Here is a 16218-nt window from a genome sequence, read left to right on the forward strand (position 1 = left end):
AACTGGGATTTCACTGTCATTAATGTAAAGAGTGGAGTCAGCTGGCAGGCAGGCAGGCTGCTGGAATTAATTATGCTGAAAGCCACTGCAGAGATGGATGGCAGTGCTCGTTAGGGGTCTGGCAAAGCCTTCTCTTCCCTCATTATCCTGTACACCTTGATGGCATCTCGGTGGCACTGCTGGACCCTCTGAGCTGGGGTCTGTCAATCTGCCCATGTACCACCACCTCATAGAATCACAGAATGCCTGGCTTGGAAGGGACCTTAAAGATCATCTTGTTCCATCTTGCACGTGGTATAAACTGTTTTCTGGCTCCTCTGTGTATCCATCTCTCTTGGCTCCTGGCTGAGCGAGAGGTGGCAGAGGAAAGGGTGGGACAGACAGAATGCTGCTGGGGATGTGGTCCTGTGGCTTGGGTGCACCAGAAGGATCTCCCCCTCCCCTCTTTCTTCACTCTTCCGCAAAACAAGTTGTCATTAGACCACTGATGGTGTCCCCAGGCTCAGCTGTCCCCTGACACAGAGGTGACTGGCAGGTCTTTGCTCCAGGTGCATCCTTGGCCCAGCCTATCGAGTTTGGCATTTTTTGAATTCTGGTGGTATTTTCCTCCCCCAAGCTCTGATCTTGTTTGCCCATTTCCCCCTCCAGCTCCCTCCACACCCTCTTCTACATTCTTGCATCCTTCCTTCCAGGGCTGTTTATTCCACCCCCAGCAGTCCTCACTTCTACACCGTTCACTGGCATGACCCCAAACCTGTCTGTACCCCAGTGCTGCTCCTGCCCCAGGGTCCCTACCCCAGTTCAGCTCCTGGTTCACCCCAGTTGCCAGGACACACTGCTCCTTTCCCTGCACCAGGCACATGTTCTCTGGCTTGTCCTCTCACCTCTGGTCCTGTTCTGTCTGTTCTTCCCTGTGACACTACTCCCCTTCCCCCCTATTCTTAATTTCTCCCCTGCCTCTGAATCCCCCCCATGCTGTGTAGTTTCTCCCCTGTTCAAGGCAGAGTTCCCCTCTGCTCCACTCACCCCCTGGGCCTGACATTTTTCCCCATTTCCATGGTAAGTCCCTTGGATGTAGCCCATTCAGAGTGAAGTCCTTCATCTCCTCAGCCTGGAACTGCTGCTGCAAAAACCTTGAACTTGGCAAAATCTCCACATCATTCTCACCCCCCCTTGGCCATTTGGGTGGTTTGACTCCCTGGCAGTTGTGCTCCTGAAATCCTGGACTTGCTCTGCCCATTCTCTCCCTTGCTCTGCCGTTCCTTCAGCCCTTCCTTAGGGATTTGCTCTCCCAAGGGAGCTCTGCTTTCCATCCTGCTGTTGCTCTGTGTAACCTTATCCTCACACACACATCCCCCTGCCCTCCTCTGCAGCTGGCACGTGCTTGTTTGTGTCCCCCCCCTGATCCCTGGCTCAGTCACGGGGCTGGATACTCTGTCCCTGTATTCCCTGTGTCACTCCATAACCAAGGCCAGCCTCCAACATCCTCTTGCTCTGGGAATGGGCACGAGGACCAGCACAGCCACCTCTGGATGTGTTTTTGAGGGCCCTTCTCCCATAGGATGGTGCTGTGCAGTCAGGAGCATTCCTGGCTACCCCAGTCCTGCAAATTGCTGCTTTATGTGTCCTGATCTGAGCTCTTGGGAACAGTCCCATGTTTGAAACCTAGATGTTCCCCCTTGGAATGCAGGTGGAGCCTAATCAGCCTTCAAAGAGGTCTTGGTTGTTTTTAAATATGAAGAAAAACCCCACTTCCAGGGCATTTTAATCGTGGGCTGGCTCTTTGGTTGGACGGCCAGGAAGGGTTTGCAAGCCATGACCTTTTCCTGGTGGCTGTGGGTGAGCCAAGGTGGAATGTGGTGACACCCATGTCCTGCTCCCTGTTGGCCTGAGAATGTCTCCCAGCACCCAGGATGGGTCATGCAGGTGCAGCTCTGCAGTGCCATGGCAGGTCCCCCCCTCCCCTGGGACAACTCCTCTTACCCTTCCCACATCTCCCTGGTGGGATAACTTTGGATGTGGGACTCTGTGATCCCGAGTCACTGATCTCCTTGGGAAGAGCAGCTGGAGGTGTGGGATGTGCTGAGGACACCATGGGCAGCTCTGCTTGCCCAGAACCCTGTGGAGGGGATTTGTGTTTTCAGACCTGGACTAAAATCTAACTGTTTAATCCATTTTAAGTACTCCAAGCAGCAACAAGCACAACTTTTTCCATAAGTTTGATGGAATTTATTCCATTCTGAAACTTCATCTACCAGTAATTGGATTGAGAGCTATACTTGTCAGAGTTGCCCAGAGCTGATATTTTGCATAAATACTTCAGCATATTGAAGGATTTTTTTTAATTATTATATTTGGGGTTTAAGCTGCATATCCAAGCTGTTTTTATTTTGGATTACTAGATGGGATTGGTGTTCCTGCTCCAAACATGCTGGCTGAGCTCTGGCCACCCAGAGTCAGCTGTAGCTGTGGTCCCAGCAGTGCTGGGGACAGAAGTGCCACCAATCCATCCCCTCTGCCACCACTACTGTCATATATTATTGCAGCAGACTTTTTGCCTGTCCCTGTGTGAGCAGCTCATGTGGAGGTGTCTGTGGGGTCCTCTAATCTGCAATTCCAGCAGCCCTTCATCCATGGGTAATTCTGCATCTTGGAATTCATCCCTTGCCCCTGGTTAGACCCATAAATTATGATCCCTTCCAGAGCAATCTGAATACTTTGGCAACTTGTCACCATCATCTGGTACTGCTGTGACATTCCTGAGCTCTGGTAGCCTCATCCTTTCTTTTTAGTAGTTATTCAGCAGTAAAAGAGATTTGTTGTTGAAGAGCAGCTGGTCGTGGCCTTCATTAGAAACAGCCCTCAGAACTGTAATTTTGTTTAAAATAACAAAGACCATCCCATACAATCTGCTTTGCATGTAACTGTGGGGTCTGACAATTATATTTTTAGCCTCTAATTAGTTGAGAGGCTTGAGATGACTGTTTCTCTTTCATTTGGGATCACAATAAGGTTAAAAGGGTTCCTGTTTTTTGGTTTTTTTTTTTCCTAACATCCCCTGTTCAATATTGGACTTATTTTTTCCCCTTTAAGTGCGCCAGGACTAACTCTACGATTTTAGCTGAAATTAAAGCAAAACTCTCTGCCTGGGGCAGGAGCTGAGCACAGAGAGCTTCGCTCCAACTGCAAACAATTGCTGCACTTTTATGAGCAATTAAAACCGAGTTTCCCAGCGGGAAGTGAGGAGCTGCCAGGGGCCACCCACCTCGCCTGGGGCACCCACGACACCCCAGGGAATGGCTGGAGCTGTGTCAGGGCAGGCTCAGGTTGGATCTCAGGCAAAGGTTCTTCCCCCAGAGGCTGGTTGGGCACTGCCCAGGCTCCCCAGGGCAGTGGGCACAGCCCCAAGGCTGCCAGAGCTCAGGGAGGGTTTGGCTGATCCTCTGGGGCACAGGGGGTGACTCTTGGGGCTGGGCCTGTGCAGGGCTGAGGGTTGGACTCCGTGATCCTTTGGGGGTCCCTCCCAACTCAGCGCATTCCATGATTCTGTGACACCTCTCTGGCTGCACTGACCAGCTGGAAAGCTGTAACTGCCTTTCCCACCTTTCCAAAGCTCCATGTGTGTGTCTGAAATCCCCCTGTGTGTGATGGGCATCCCCCCTCCCTCCCCCAGGACCTCTGCTCCCCATGGTGTGCTGGCAGGGAGTGCCATTGTTGTTCCATGTTCCCAGCTTGCTGTCGTTAATCAGGTGTGCTGGAGGTGTGGCTTTAAGCTTTTCTCAAAGACTCCTGTAAATCCACAGCTCTGGACTTTCATGGCACCTTCATGAGATGTGGAGAGGCAGAGAGAGAGGAAACTATTCTCCTGGGTTTTGGATTCTCCTGGGTTTTGGATTCTCCTGGTTTTTGGATTCTCCCGGTTTTTGGCAGCCTGGTTGTTTGTGTGGAGAACTGGGATTTCCAGTGCACCTACGGTTTCTATCCCACCTTGGCTTGGATTGCAGTTGAAGGGAGACCTGGGGGTTTGAGTCCAGAGGTGCTGTTTTTGGGAAAGGACAGTCACTGATGTGTGTGACAGTCTGGCCAGGGCCAAGGCTGAGCATCCTGGAGGAGGACGGGGCCAGCTCTGCAGGCAGAGCTCTGTCCTGGCCAGGCCCAGGCTCTTCCAGCATCTGCAGTGAACTGGGACAGAGGTTTCCAGACCCTGCTCTGGTCCCTGCTGCTTACCAGGAGGGGCAAAGATCCCTGGAGGCCACAGTGTGGTTGTGTAAGGAAGTGTGGTGTGAGTCACATGGCAGGAGGTTGTGGAGGGAACAAATTAAGGGTTTTACAAGTGTTCTCACCTCTGACAGGGCATCATTATCAGAGGGTTTGGCTCCTGGACTGAGAGTTCCAGGGGAGTTACGAGCTGTAAAAGTGCTCGAGTGAAGTGAGTTGTTTTCTCTACTTCCCTCAGCCCGGGTGTGTCAGGTGGCATCGGCCCCCTGGCCCCACCAGCATCATCCTGTGACCCTCCAGAGAGCCATGGGGAGAGCAGTGGGCTCTTGGCCTGGCCGTGGGGGCACAGCAGCATAACAGCATGAGGGTTTGGGGTTTGGGCTGACTTGGGGGTGATGGTTGACAAAAAACTCCACATGAGCTGGCAGCGTTCACTGGCAGCCCAGAAACCCCCGTGCCCTGGGCTGTGTGGGCAGCAGGTGAGGGGGGATTCTGCCCCTCTCTGGTGAGACCCCACCTAGAATACCCTGTACAGTTCTGGTGCCCCCAATATAAGAAGCACGTGGAACTGCTGGAGCAAGTCCAGAGGAGGCCACAGAGTTGATGAGGGGACTGGAGCACCTCCCCTTTGGAGATAGGCTGTTCAGCCTGGGGAGAGCTGGGGGTGTTCAGCCTGGAGAAGAGAAGGTTGTGTGGAGACCTCACAGCTCCTTCCAGGATCTGAAAGGGGCTACAAGAAAGCCAGAGAGGGACTCTGCATCAGGAACTGGAGTATCAGGACAAGGGGGAACGGCTTCCCCCTGCCAGAGGGCAGGGTTAGGTGGGATATTGGGAAGAAATTCTCCCCTGTGAGGGTGGGGAGGCCCTGGCACAGGCTGCCCAGAGAAGCTGTGGCTGCCCCATCCCTGGAAGTGTTCCAGGCCAGGTTGGATGGGGCTTGGAGCAGCCTGGGCTAGTGGAAGGTGTCCCTGTCTGTGACAGTGGGGGTTGGAATGAGATGATCTTTAAGGTCCCTTCCAACCCAAAGCATTCTGTGACTGTGTGATTCCATCTGTGTGTGAAAGGGCATCATTCTCCCTTACTTTCTCTCCAGTTCCATCCTTTCTGTCTTGGCTTTCCCTGTCTCTGGTCTCATTTAATTCCACAGCATCAGCCTCCACCTTGGCACAGCAGGTGCCACCCCCAGCCCATCCCCTGTGACTGAGATTTTAAGGGGAGCTTCTGACCTGGATTTTGGGGGAATCCAACCTCTTTGCATGGGAAACAGACCCTTGAGCTGCTGCCAAACCTGACTTGCACAGGAAAGGTGTTGGTTGCCAGCCCAGAGAGGTGCTGGACAGCAGTGCTGGGTGCTTTGGGCAGCTGCCACCTCCTTCCTGAGGGCTGGAGACCCTTTGGCTGGAAGCCACAGTGGCAGAACCAGCAGCCAGCAGGACACAACAGCCTTTGGAAGGAGGAGTCCTGAAACAGGGGGATGCATTTGGGATGCCAGCACAGGAACATGTGGAAGCACACAAGTGCAGGAGCAGAGCCTGGACCAGGTGTAATTCGGGTAATGTTGGAGGTCCTTGGTGCTACAAGCAGCACTTGGGGTTTTGTGGTATCTCCTGGCTTTCTTCACCCCATGGATCCTCAGGAGCCCCTTCAGCTCCATCCCTGCTCTGACAGGAGGAGGAAGCCCTTGGGGATGGAAGGGTGACAGCATTCCTGCGGGCTGAGCTCATGCAGAGTCCCCTGCCATGAATTGCCTTTTTCTTGGGCAACTGTGGCTTTCCAGAGGAGCTGGGGGATGGGAGCCAGGAGGAACTTCCTCACACATGACACAGCCAAAGAGTTTCAGTTTCTGGCCATTACCAACTTCTCCTCTGAGGAAGGAACTGAGAAAATGAGGTGGCCATGAGTAATGACTGGATAAATCTGTACCTGCTCTGCAGGAACAGTCCTCGTGTGTCATTCGGTGTTAATAATTCAGATATCTTCAGATGTCCTGAAAAAAGCATATTTAACATTTTACTTCCCTTGCTAATTGTGCTTCTCACCTCACTTGTAAGTCACCTGCTGGCAGTGACTCTCCCAGTGGTGTGGTGGCTGCTGCTCGTTTCTCTGTGAAGTCTTGAGATGTGAGATCATTTCTAAAGAGTGGAAAAAAGGCTTTTATGGTTGAAAAGAGCCAGGCTGATCTGGGTTTGAAGGGTGATATTGCAGTATTTGGCTTTTTCTGTTTTCCTAGGAAGTTTGATTCCCATTGTGGGTTTTTTTTTCATAGTTTCCTGAAACCTGGTGATCTGCTTTTAAATGTAAGGTAATATCATGGCATGGTTTGGGTTGGAGGGACCTTAAAGACCCTTCTGCCATGGGCAGGGACACCTTCTACCAGACCAGGTTGCTCCAAGTCTTGTCCAACCTGGCCTTGGACACTTCCAGGGATGGGGCAGCCACAGCTTCTCTGGGCAGCCTGTGCCAGGGCCTCCCCACCCTCACAGGGAACAATTCCTTCCCAGTATCCAATCTCTCCCTGCCCTCTGGCAGTGGGAAGCCATTCCCCCTTGTCCTGTCCCTCCATCCCTTGTCCCAAGTCCCTCTCCAGCTCTCCTGGAGCCCCTTTAGGCCCTGGAAGGGGCTCTCAGGTCTCCCTGGAGCCTTCTCTTCTCCAGGTGAACCCCCCCAGCTCTCCCAGCCTGGCTCCAGAGCAGAGGGGCTCCAGCGCTCGGGGCATCTCCATGGCCCTATAAAGATAATTAAGTATATCAATATATTGCATAAGTTTTGAGTCCTTTCTGACCTCCCATTCCTTTCTCCTGTCCTTTCCTGTCCAGTGCATGGCAGGTTGTGAGCAATGAGCAGAAAGGCCAAGGATAATGATTCCAACCTCAAGCAGGGCAGGAGCTCCTTCCCACAGGGCTCCCGGTGAGACTCGCATTCCAACCCTGAATCCTTGATTCACTTTGGTCTTGTGGGGTGGAGGTGTCAAACCTCACCTTATTCTGGACTGGGAAGGAAATTCCTGAGTAAGGGAAAGCCTTGGGCAGGTATTCAGAAGCTCTTTTGTAGCTGACACAATTCCTCAGTGGTGGAAGGAGGGGGATGCTCAGCCTGGGGTGTGCTGTGTGGGAGGTTTAGACACTCCCTAGTTGCACATTTGTTGGCATTTGTATTTCATCTAAGGAGGAGAGAGGTTAAAATTAATGGTGGCAAAAATTACCAAAGTCCTTGAGTGTTCTTGAAGCTTTGGCGTGCAAAAATCAGGTTTGGTTGGTGAGCTCTGAGCCATCCTCAGGCTGCACCTGAATACTGAACATCCCTGCTTAAACCATTGTACTTAATGAACATTGGGACATGTGCAGAATTACAGAATCCCCTAAGGTTGGAAGGAACCTTAAAGCTCATCTCATTCCACCCCCTGCCATGGGCAGGGTCACCTTCCACTAGCCCAGGTTGCTCCAAGCCACGTCCAGCCTGGCCCCTGAGTGGGGCTGGAAGAGCAGAGCTGAGGCAGAGTGAGAGAGATGCTGGTGATCAAATGATCCCATATTGGAGAGAGCTTCCTCAGTGGAGCTTCCAGGATCACCCATGGGACTGTCTGATCCTATTGGAAAGGATTTTCTTGGAGCAGGACCTCTTTTAAGTCTTGCTGCTTGGCTTTTCCCCTCCCAGAAATGCCTCCTGTGGCCTGTGAGCGGGGGCAAAGCTGGCAGAAGGGGCTGCTGGTTTTTCATGGCACTGGCAGGACTGGATTTTAGAGGTGATTTCCTCCCCAGGTCCACAGCAATCTTCTCAAAAGTTCTTTAAGAAGGATCCTCTCCAGGTCCTTGAACCACAATGGCCAAGCCTGTCTTCCTTCAGCTCCCTCCCATGTTCCCGAGGTGTGGGGTTTGTACCTGTACCTGTGATGGGTGATGAGTCTTGTGTGCTGTGTTAGTGGCTGTCCTAAAGGATTTGGTGTGTCCCCTGTGATACTGAATCTGATTTCCAGCAGCTCTTGGAAAGGGCACGAACTGAAGGACAGCAGGGATAGCACTGGCCATGGGGGAATCTTGATTTTTTTCCCCTCTATGTTCATACTGGAGTACCATTCCTGTAAACTAAACTTCTGGACTAATTTCCTTTCTAAACTCAATTCCTGTAAACTCAGCTTCTGCTCTGGGTTGTCTCCTCTTTGCTGCAGGTGAGACTTGTGGAGGAACAAGAAGAGACTGAGCTGTGATTGAACCAGGAAAGGTTGGACGGTGTCTGAGGATGGTGAGTCCATATCCTATTTCCTCTCTAAAGAAAGACACTGAGGGGCTGGAGTGTGTACAGGGAAGGGAACGGAGCTGGGGAAGGGGCTGGAGCAGCAGGAGCAGCTGAGGGAGCTGGGGGGGCTCAGCCTGGAGAAAAGGAGGCTCAGGGGGGACCTTCTGGCTCTGCAACCCCCTGACAGGAGGGGGGAGCCGGGGGGGGTCGGGCTCTGCTCCCAGGGAACAAGGGACAGGAGGAGAGGGAACGGCCTCCAGCTGTGCCAGGGGAGGGTCAGGTTGGACATCAGGGAAATTTTCTTCACAGAAAGTGTGGTCAGGCACTGGCACAGCTGCCCAGGGCAGTGGTGGAGTCCCCATCCCTGGAGGGGTTTAACAGACACGTGGATGTGGCACTTGGGGACGTGGGTTAGTGGTGGCCTTGGCAATTGGACTCGATGATCTTGGAGGGCTTTTTCAACCCGAATGATTCCATGATTCCAGTCTGCCTCTGTCCTCTGTGGGTGGTCTGTTTCTCTGTGTGTCCAAATATTGTATTGCTGCTAAATGCATGAGAAGAAACGCAAGAATGAACAAGAAGAGTGCTATAGTATTGTGTATTATATATAATAACATAACACAGAGAGCTTTTATCACTGTCAGCAAGATGATGTTGACAGGATACATTTACCCCTAAACCTGTTGTTGGAATAGATTGGGGAAAAAAGGAAGTAAGACTAGAAACCTCTCCTGTCTCCCTGGACTAGTGACATTTGTGGCTTATGATTTATTTTTACTTTAAAACTTATTGCTGGGGTTTCTCATTGTGTTCCTCTGTCACCTCTCAGTGAAGGATTTAATACCATGTTAATAACAGCTCTGGTGCCACCAAAGTAGCAGAAATTTCACAAGAATTAGTCACAGAAAAATGTGGTAGAAAAGAATCTGAACCCCAGCCAAAGCAGCCAGATTGCTGATAAACTCGGATAAAGGGCCTCTAATGCCTCCAGCAAGAAATAACCCAAAATACGAGGGATCTGCTGGGAGGAAAAAAAAGCTGGAGACTGGGAATGTTGAAAGATAATATGCTGAGAGTGCCCTGAGGGTGGTAGTTTGAAGAGGGGTGATCTGCATGTGGGGCTGTGGGTGGGCAGAGCCTGAGTTTGCTGCAGTGACATGGATTAGCATCAGCTTCTTCGTGCTCCCACTGCCAGGAGCGTGTTGTCGTGGGGGAAGGAGTGCTGAGGAGAACAGCAGAGACACTCAGAGGGCTGGAAATTCCAATTGAGGACATGAAAATTTAGGTTAAACATGTTAAAAAAAAAAAAAAAAGGGATAAAAATCTGGCAGAGTGCTCGAGGAAATCGTGACATCTCCTGAGGGATTGTCCCCCACGTGTTCTGTTAACAACTGGAATAGGAAAGGAAACGTGCTCTCTGCATTACTTGAACTCTCAGCTCTAGTAGTTACACACGCAGCATTTTTGGGGTAGTCCCTATCCTTGTGCTCCCTGGTTTTGCCTCAAGATCTCCTGTGCTTCCTGTTGGAAGAGCTGCAGGATGAGGAGCTTTCTCGGGGATGGAGGGGTGAAAGTAACACCTGCTTCATAACCTGGTAAAGGATCTTACACTTCCCCTTGGAACCACCCTGGTGTCACATTGGAGGTGTAAAACCCAACAGCTTCTCTGGGGGTGAGAGGGATGCAGATGTATCCAGATATGAATGGGAAAAAAACCTGAATAAACACATGGAAAATGCATCAAAACGCCCTCCAGGTAACGTGGAGAAGGCCAGGCTGGTCAGACACCCACTGACAGGACCACCAGTGGTTGCTGCAGGGGGAACATGGCTCAGGTGTGTGCCCTCACCTGTCAGGTCCTGCAGGATCTTGGTAATCCAGAAACAATGCACTGATGTTTTACGAGCCCTTGGTAGGTTTTTCATCTGTGAATTCATCAGGCTTTTCAAAACCAAGACGTTGCAGCAGCAACCCGGTGTGTCAGAGCTGTGCCAGCCGTGTTTTGGAACCTGCCCCGTGTTGTTTTGGTTGGTCCCCAGTTCTTGTAAAGGGAATAACAGTAAAGTGTGGGGCTGCCTGGGGGCACCTCCTGCCCTTCAGCATTTTCAGTCCCCTTAGACATTCACATTCTTTCTTACTTACATATTTTACATTCCCCTTAGACATCTGAAGAGCTCTAGTCTTTTAAATTCTCTGTAGCAAAGCCACTTTTGTCCTCGTCACCCCTCCCTGGAGCTCTGTGTTTTTTTGGGGTGCACAGACTGGAACTTCAGACCTATTATTCTTTTCCCTGTGCTCCTTTCCTGTGTCTGGGTAGATCTTATCCTGACCTGGCCTTACCCACCCTTAGGTGTAACCACAGCTTGGTTTCTTCTAGACAAGAGGATTTTCTGCTCCTCATGAGAACCTGAAAGATACCCTTTCAAAGGCCTTTCTGAAAAGGATTTAGGGCTTTTTCATGTTTTATTAAAATGTTCCTTCGATTTAAAAACAAAAAAAATCATTATTTTCTCTTGGGGGAAAAAAATCCCACGGAAACCCCACAACTCCCCTCCTCACCCACCATTTTGGGAAGGGACTTACAGGCTTTTTGTCTCCCATGGCAAGGGAGAGAAAATGGCTTGCAATTGTGAGCTGGAGAAATAAGCACTTGCCTCCACCTACTTACCTGAGCCTCTGTCAGCAGCTGAAGGCAAAGAGAGCTGCTGTAAACCCCTGACAGCCTCCTTGGAGTCCTTTTGGGACCTCTCCAGAAGGCTGTGACTCCCAAGTTAAACACAGGGAAGGCTGGAGGTGGGTTGCTGCTTAATGGATGCTCCAGAATGTTGTCTGCTCACCCCGGGGTGCTTTGGGGCTGGAGCTCTCCAGGGCTGGTGGAAATCCTGTTCCCTGCAGGCACGCTGAGTGCTTCCTGAATTCCCTGTGATCACTGCAGGCAGAGGGCACAGCACCAGTGCCCCCTAGTTAGCAAGGGCATGCCCAGAGGCTTCTCCCTGACTCAGCAGCAGCCCAGATGTGGCTCAGCAGCTGCTCTGCCCTTTCTGCTGCACAGATGTTTGGGCGAGTGTCAGTTCAGAGGTGGGATTGCAAGACTCTTCCTGCTGTTCCCCAGAGACCAGCTGTGATGGGAATGACCTTGAAGACCACACTAGTGCTGGTTTAATCCTTAACTCTGGCCAATGGAGCCCTGGTACCTTAATACATTACTTAAAACTCCCCTGGCAGGTACGTTAGTGCAGGTGCTGCTCTGCTCGGTGCTCAGCTCTCACTGCATGTACAGCTCCCATGGCAGCATTCCCTCTTTTTATTGCTGGGAATACTGGGAAGGTAAACATCTGAGTTTCCATGACGGTTCTTACCCTTTGGAGGGGCCCATGACTTTTCCCAGGTGGGGGTTTGCAGCTCAGCCCTCCCTTGTTCCCTCTTGAGGTGCGTGGAGTCGACAGCCCGTGACTTCTGCCCTTTTGTCCCTCTTCTCAAAGGTTTCCTTCTCCATATTCTGTTCCGTGCTCACCTCTGGGCAAATTCCTGAGCAAATACTAAATGCAGTATTACAGATCTGTAAGCTCTTCTGTCATCCTGGGAAGATGAAAAGACGACAACTCACCATCCCAGTCCTGATTTATGGGCTATAAACCAGCAACTTCTCTTTGCACAGGTTCAGGGGTTTATTTCTGGGAGGCCACCTCAGTGGCTCAGCAGCCTTTTAGTTCATCCTTAGGCTTTGAGGAAATGAACTATTCTTGTAGGGGGTACCCAAAACAAAGATGCCCTTCATGCAACAGAAGTAGGGGAGGCAGAACAAGAAGTCCCTTTGGCCACAGCTCGTCAGCTCCCTGCATCAGTTTATGGAGAGAGAGAGAAATCCGTGTCTGAGTGCAGTTCATCTCATCCCAGTGCAGGCACCTGCCAAGCAGGAAGAGGAGAAATTTTAAATTCTAGGATGAGATAAATGATACGAGTCTCTCCCTCCCCCTCCTTACCTGAAAAAAAAAGATCTAGATGACCAGTTCCTACCTTGATCTTCATCCAAAACAAATATTCAGACCTGGAAGGATCTAAACTGGAGTACCCTGATGGCCCCTCTGCTGCCAGAGCCCCCGGCTGTCAAGCAGAGCTGCCCTGGCTGTTTTTGTCTTGCTTCTCGTGTCCTGGAAGTCCCTTCCCAGGGCAGTCAGCTCCTCCTGCCAATTTTCCTGTCAGAGTTCTCCAGCTGGAGGCAGATCAGGGCGGTCTGGGCAGTGGATGTGCTCCCAGGGACAGGGCTGTGCATTCGGATCCCTGCCATCCCTTGCCCTCCCTCCTCTCTGTCTGCAGGATGCACTGTGCTGGGGGGATGAAAAGCCCACCCTTATTCTGTAGAAGGGATAGATGTGGTGCCTTCTGCCCAAGGAAATAATTTTACAGTAATTTTATTTGTGGCACCAACAATAAATGGAGGATAAAGCCATGTCAGGGTTGGGAAGGGTGTCCCTGCCCACAGAAGTCTGAGTCAGGTGTGGTGGCACCTCCCTGCAGTGGATGTGACCGGTCTGCCTCTTGGAATCATGGAATGGTTTGGGATGGAAGGGACTTTAAAGATTGTCTGGTTCTCCCCTGCCTCCACCTTCCACTAGCCCAGGTTCCAACCTGGCCTTGGACACTTCCAGGGATGGGGCAGCCAGAGGTGACCTGGCAGGGTGGGAATTACCTGCTCCCTGACCCCCACCCATTCCCAAACCTGTGGAATGCTGGGCCAGCCATTGGCAAAATGATTCATTTAAGGTGTTGACTGGCTCCAGGTCACGAGAGAGATTTCAGCATCTCTGTGCCTGTCCCCTGCTCCCAGTACAGATTCCCTGGGCACGTGGGACCAGATGGCAGCTCACCCCTGTGAAGCCCATGCTGCAGGCTGGGCTCCTGGTGCATGCAGGCATGTTTCCACAGGGAATATCATCTCCCTTGGAGGCTGCAGGATGGCCCCTTGAATGCCAGTCCTGTCTTTGCCAAGCTCTGTGTTATCTCCAAGCCTCTAAATCCCTTTGGGGACCCTCAGGAGAGGTTGCAAGCTGTTTACCTGCAGGGTGGGAGCAGAGGTGCCCAGAGGGGTGGGAAGAGCAGCACAGGAACACTGTGCAGTACTAGTGAGAGGGAAAAGGGTTAATCCCTACCGACTGCCTAGGTTATATTCAGCTCTGATTCCTCAGAGCCGAGGAACCTTTTGGATTGTTGTGGCTGGGAGATGATGAGGGAGGTTTCTCTCTGCCTGCATGAACACACACATGCACAAGGAGGAGCCCAGTTGTGTGAAAATAACCTTCTCTTCCTCGGTGATTCGTGATAGTGGAGCAGAACTCAGCTGCTCAGCCAGGGAGGCATCCGAGGTGGCCTTTAGGAAATCCCTGTGGCTAAGCCAGCTCAGGAGGCTGGGGCGCTCTGCGGTCCCGTGCTGGGCCACCCCAGCTGCCCAGCACCACTCCTGGCCTTGCCTGGGTCACTGGAGGGGAAAGGAGGGCAGGTATTTTGGGAACTGTTGAAGGAAGTGAAAGCAGAGTCTGAATCCAGTTCCTCCTGAAACTCTGTCAAACCACTGAACTGCAGGGCAAGATCTGCTTCTGCTCTGCACCAGGCTCAGCACTCGGGCAGAAGTTTCTAAGCCATGTGTGAATCTTTTTCTAATGCTAAAAGTACAAAAATACTTCAGTGAAAGCAGAAGCAGTTCTATTTGTGGGCGTTCAGGTCGGCTTAGGTTGGAAATTCAAAGACCTGCTCTGACCAGCAGCCCTTTAACTCGGCACAGCTGCGGCTTAGGGGGGTTACAAAGGTCCTTCTGCAACTCGAGCTGCAAACAGGCCCCATGCCAGGCCCTGAACTGAGCCTTGGTCCTAAAAATCTTGCCATGGGTCAGAGCAGACTCTTACCTGCCTTGTCCATGGTTTTGTGTGTTATAAACACTGGTCATGTGTTGTCTGCTCTCAATAACAACGTATGCTCGAACTCTGCCCGAGAGACTCCTGTGCTTCAGCTGTTCCCCAGAGCTGCTGTGCTGCTTTTCCCTTGATACATGTTAGGAAAAAGAATAAATATTGACTTTACAGTGTTTATAGCTCTACTTTCTCTCCGGTATAAAAGGTTTCTTCCACCTTCTGCTGCTCTGCTTGCTCAGCACACCTCTGACATTCCCCTCAGAGAACCTGCAGGGAGCAGGGCACCTCCCCTGCCACTCACATTGGCCCAGACAAATCCATAACCTCATCCTTAACCCTCTGTTCTCATCCATAACTCTCTGTCCTCATCCATATCCCTCTATCTCCTTGTGTTTTGGTTTGTGGGTGCCAGCTTGAGTTGGGTGCCCCTGAGGATGGGCAGTGCCTGATGTTCACCCACCCCACTCCACGTAAATGTTGGAGTGGGACAGAGCCGAGGTGAAATGGGATTTCACAGCTTATCTCCAGGTGTGGTTGTATGTTTTTCTAAGTCTTTTATCCGATGTGACCCTGGGCAGTCTGTGGGATTGTTTTCCCAGCAAGAGAGCTCAGGGAACTGTGTTTTGCCCTGCAGTGACAGCAGGCAGCAGGTCTGGGTGTCACAAAGCTGTCCCATGGCCAAAGCAGCTCTGAATAATCTAACACTGAACCATTTTGCAGAGAAATGCCCAAATCTTTTGTCTGACTTGAGAAAAACCCTTTGAGATCTCATTGGTATTGCTGGGGAGAGCTGTCTGTGGTGGTTTTGGGGCAACCACATCTAAGAGGAGCTCAACAGCTACGGGCTGTGCTCTGTTTTGGATTTGTATTTTGTTTTCAGGGCAGAAAGCTGGTGTGATTTGAGCAAAACAGTTGGGCCTTGGAGGATTGATGAAGGGCCGGGTTTTAATTTTACATTTGAAGAAAGAGATTCTCCCTCTGGCTCAGCGGTGGAGGCAGAACAGCAGCTGATGGTAGAAATGGAGATGGTTTTCCCCAGGAAACCACTGTCCTGTGGCTTCTAGGATGGGCTGTGACCTGGGAGCTATTTGCTTGTGGGCTTGAAAGTAGTAAAGGTGAGCTCCTGGGGGGCCTGGGGGGTGTGGGTGCTCAACCACAGCATTTCCTGCATCTGTGTCTGTGAGTGTTGCCAAATGGGAGCTGACTGTCCACATGGTCAGCAAGGGGAGCAGTGGCCCTGGGGAGCCTTGCCCACACCAGGGACTGAGCTCGGGCACACAGGTGCTGGTGGGAGCTGGGGACATCCAGCTGCTCCCTGCACACACGGGAGCTCCTGGGAAGGGGGACTTAGTCTTGGGAGTGTTGTGCAGTGAGCCAGCAGCAGGGCAGCCCCTTTGTCCTCATCTCCATGTCCAGGCAGAGAGGACTGGAGGAGGATGGGGGCTCAGAGGTGCAGCGGGAGGTCCTGGATGAACATCTGGGAGCACGGCCGGAGCAGAGGGGTCGAGGCAGAGGGGTCAACGCTGAGCTGGAGGGCTTGGCGTGGAAGTGTCTGTGCCAGAGTGGGTGGCTTGGGGTGGATGGCTTGGTGCCGAGGCAGAAGGCTTGGTGCTGTGGCCGAGGGGTCGGTGCTGGGCCGGAGGGCAGAGGTTTGATGTCAGGGTGGAGGGTTTGGGGCGGAGGGCTCAGTTCTGGGATGCAAAGCCGGGGCAGAGGACTCGGTGCCGGACCATGAAGCCGCCTTCCCGCTATTGTTCCCGGCGCTCCCGCCATCAGTGCGGCACGAGGCGGGTGCCGGCGGGAGCAGCGCCAGGGGCCGGGAATGCACCTCCCGGGGCCGCCCCGCCGGGAAGGGGCGAGG

The 16218-nt window shown here is 52.1% G+C and overlaps 1 protein-coding gene across 1 annotated transcript in view; it reads left to right on the forward strand.

Annotated features, from left to right (window-relative positions):
- Positions 1-16218, forward strand: part of MTMR4 (myotubularin related protein 4) — a 57332-nt gene that overhangs the window by 12115 nt on the left and 28999 nt on the right. Inside the window, exon 2 of the mRNA XM_029961358.1 lies at positions 8384-8457. Coding sequence (XP_029817218.1) covers positions 8455-8457 — 3 coding nt within the window. The 5' untranslated portion in view covers positions 8384-8454. The remainder of the gene's footprint in view (positions 1-8383; positions 8458-16218) is intronic.

The sequence above is a fragment of the Manacus vitellinus genome, unplaced genomic scaffold (genome assembly GCF_001715985.3).
Source record: "Manacus vitellinus isolate BGI_N305 unplaced genomic scaffold, ASM171598v3 scaffold_32_pilon, whole genome shotgun sequence".
NCBI classification, from domain to species: Eukaryota; Metazoa; Chordata; class Aves; order Passeriformes; family Pipridae; genus Manacus; species Manacus vitellinus.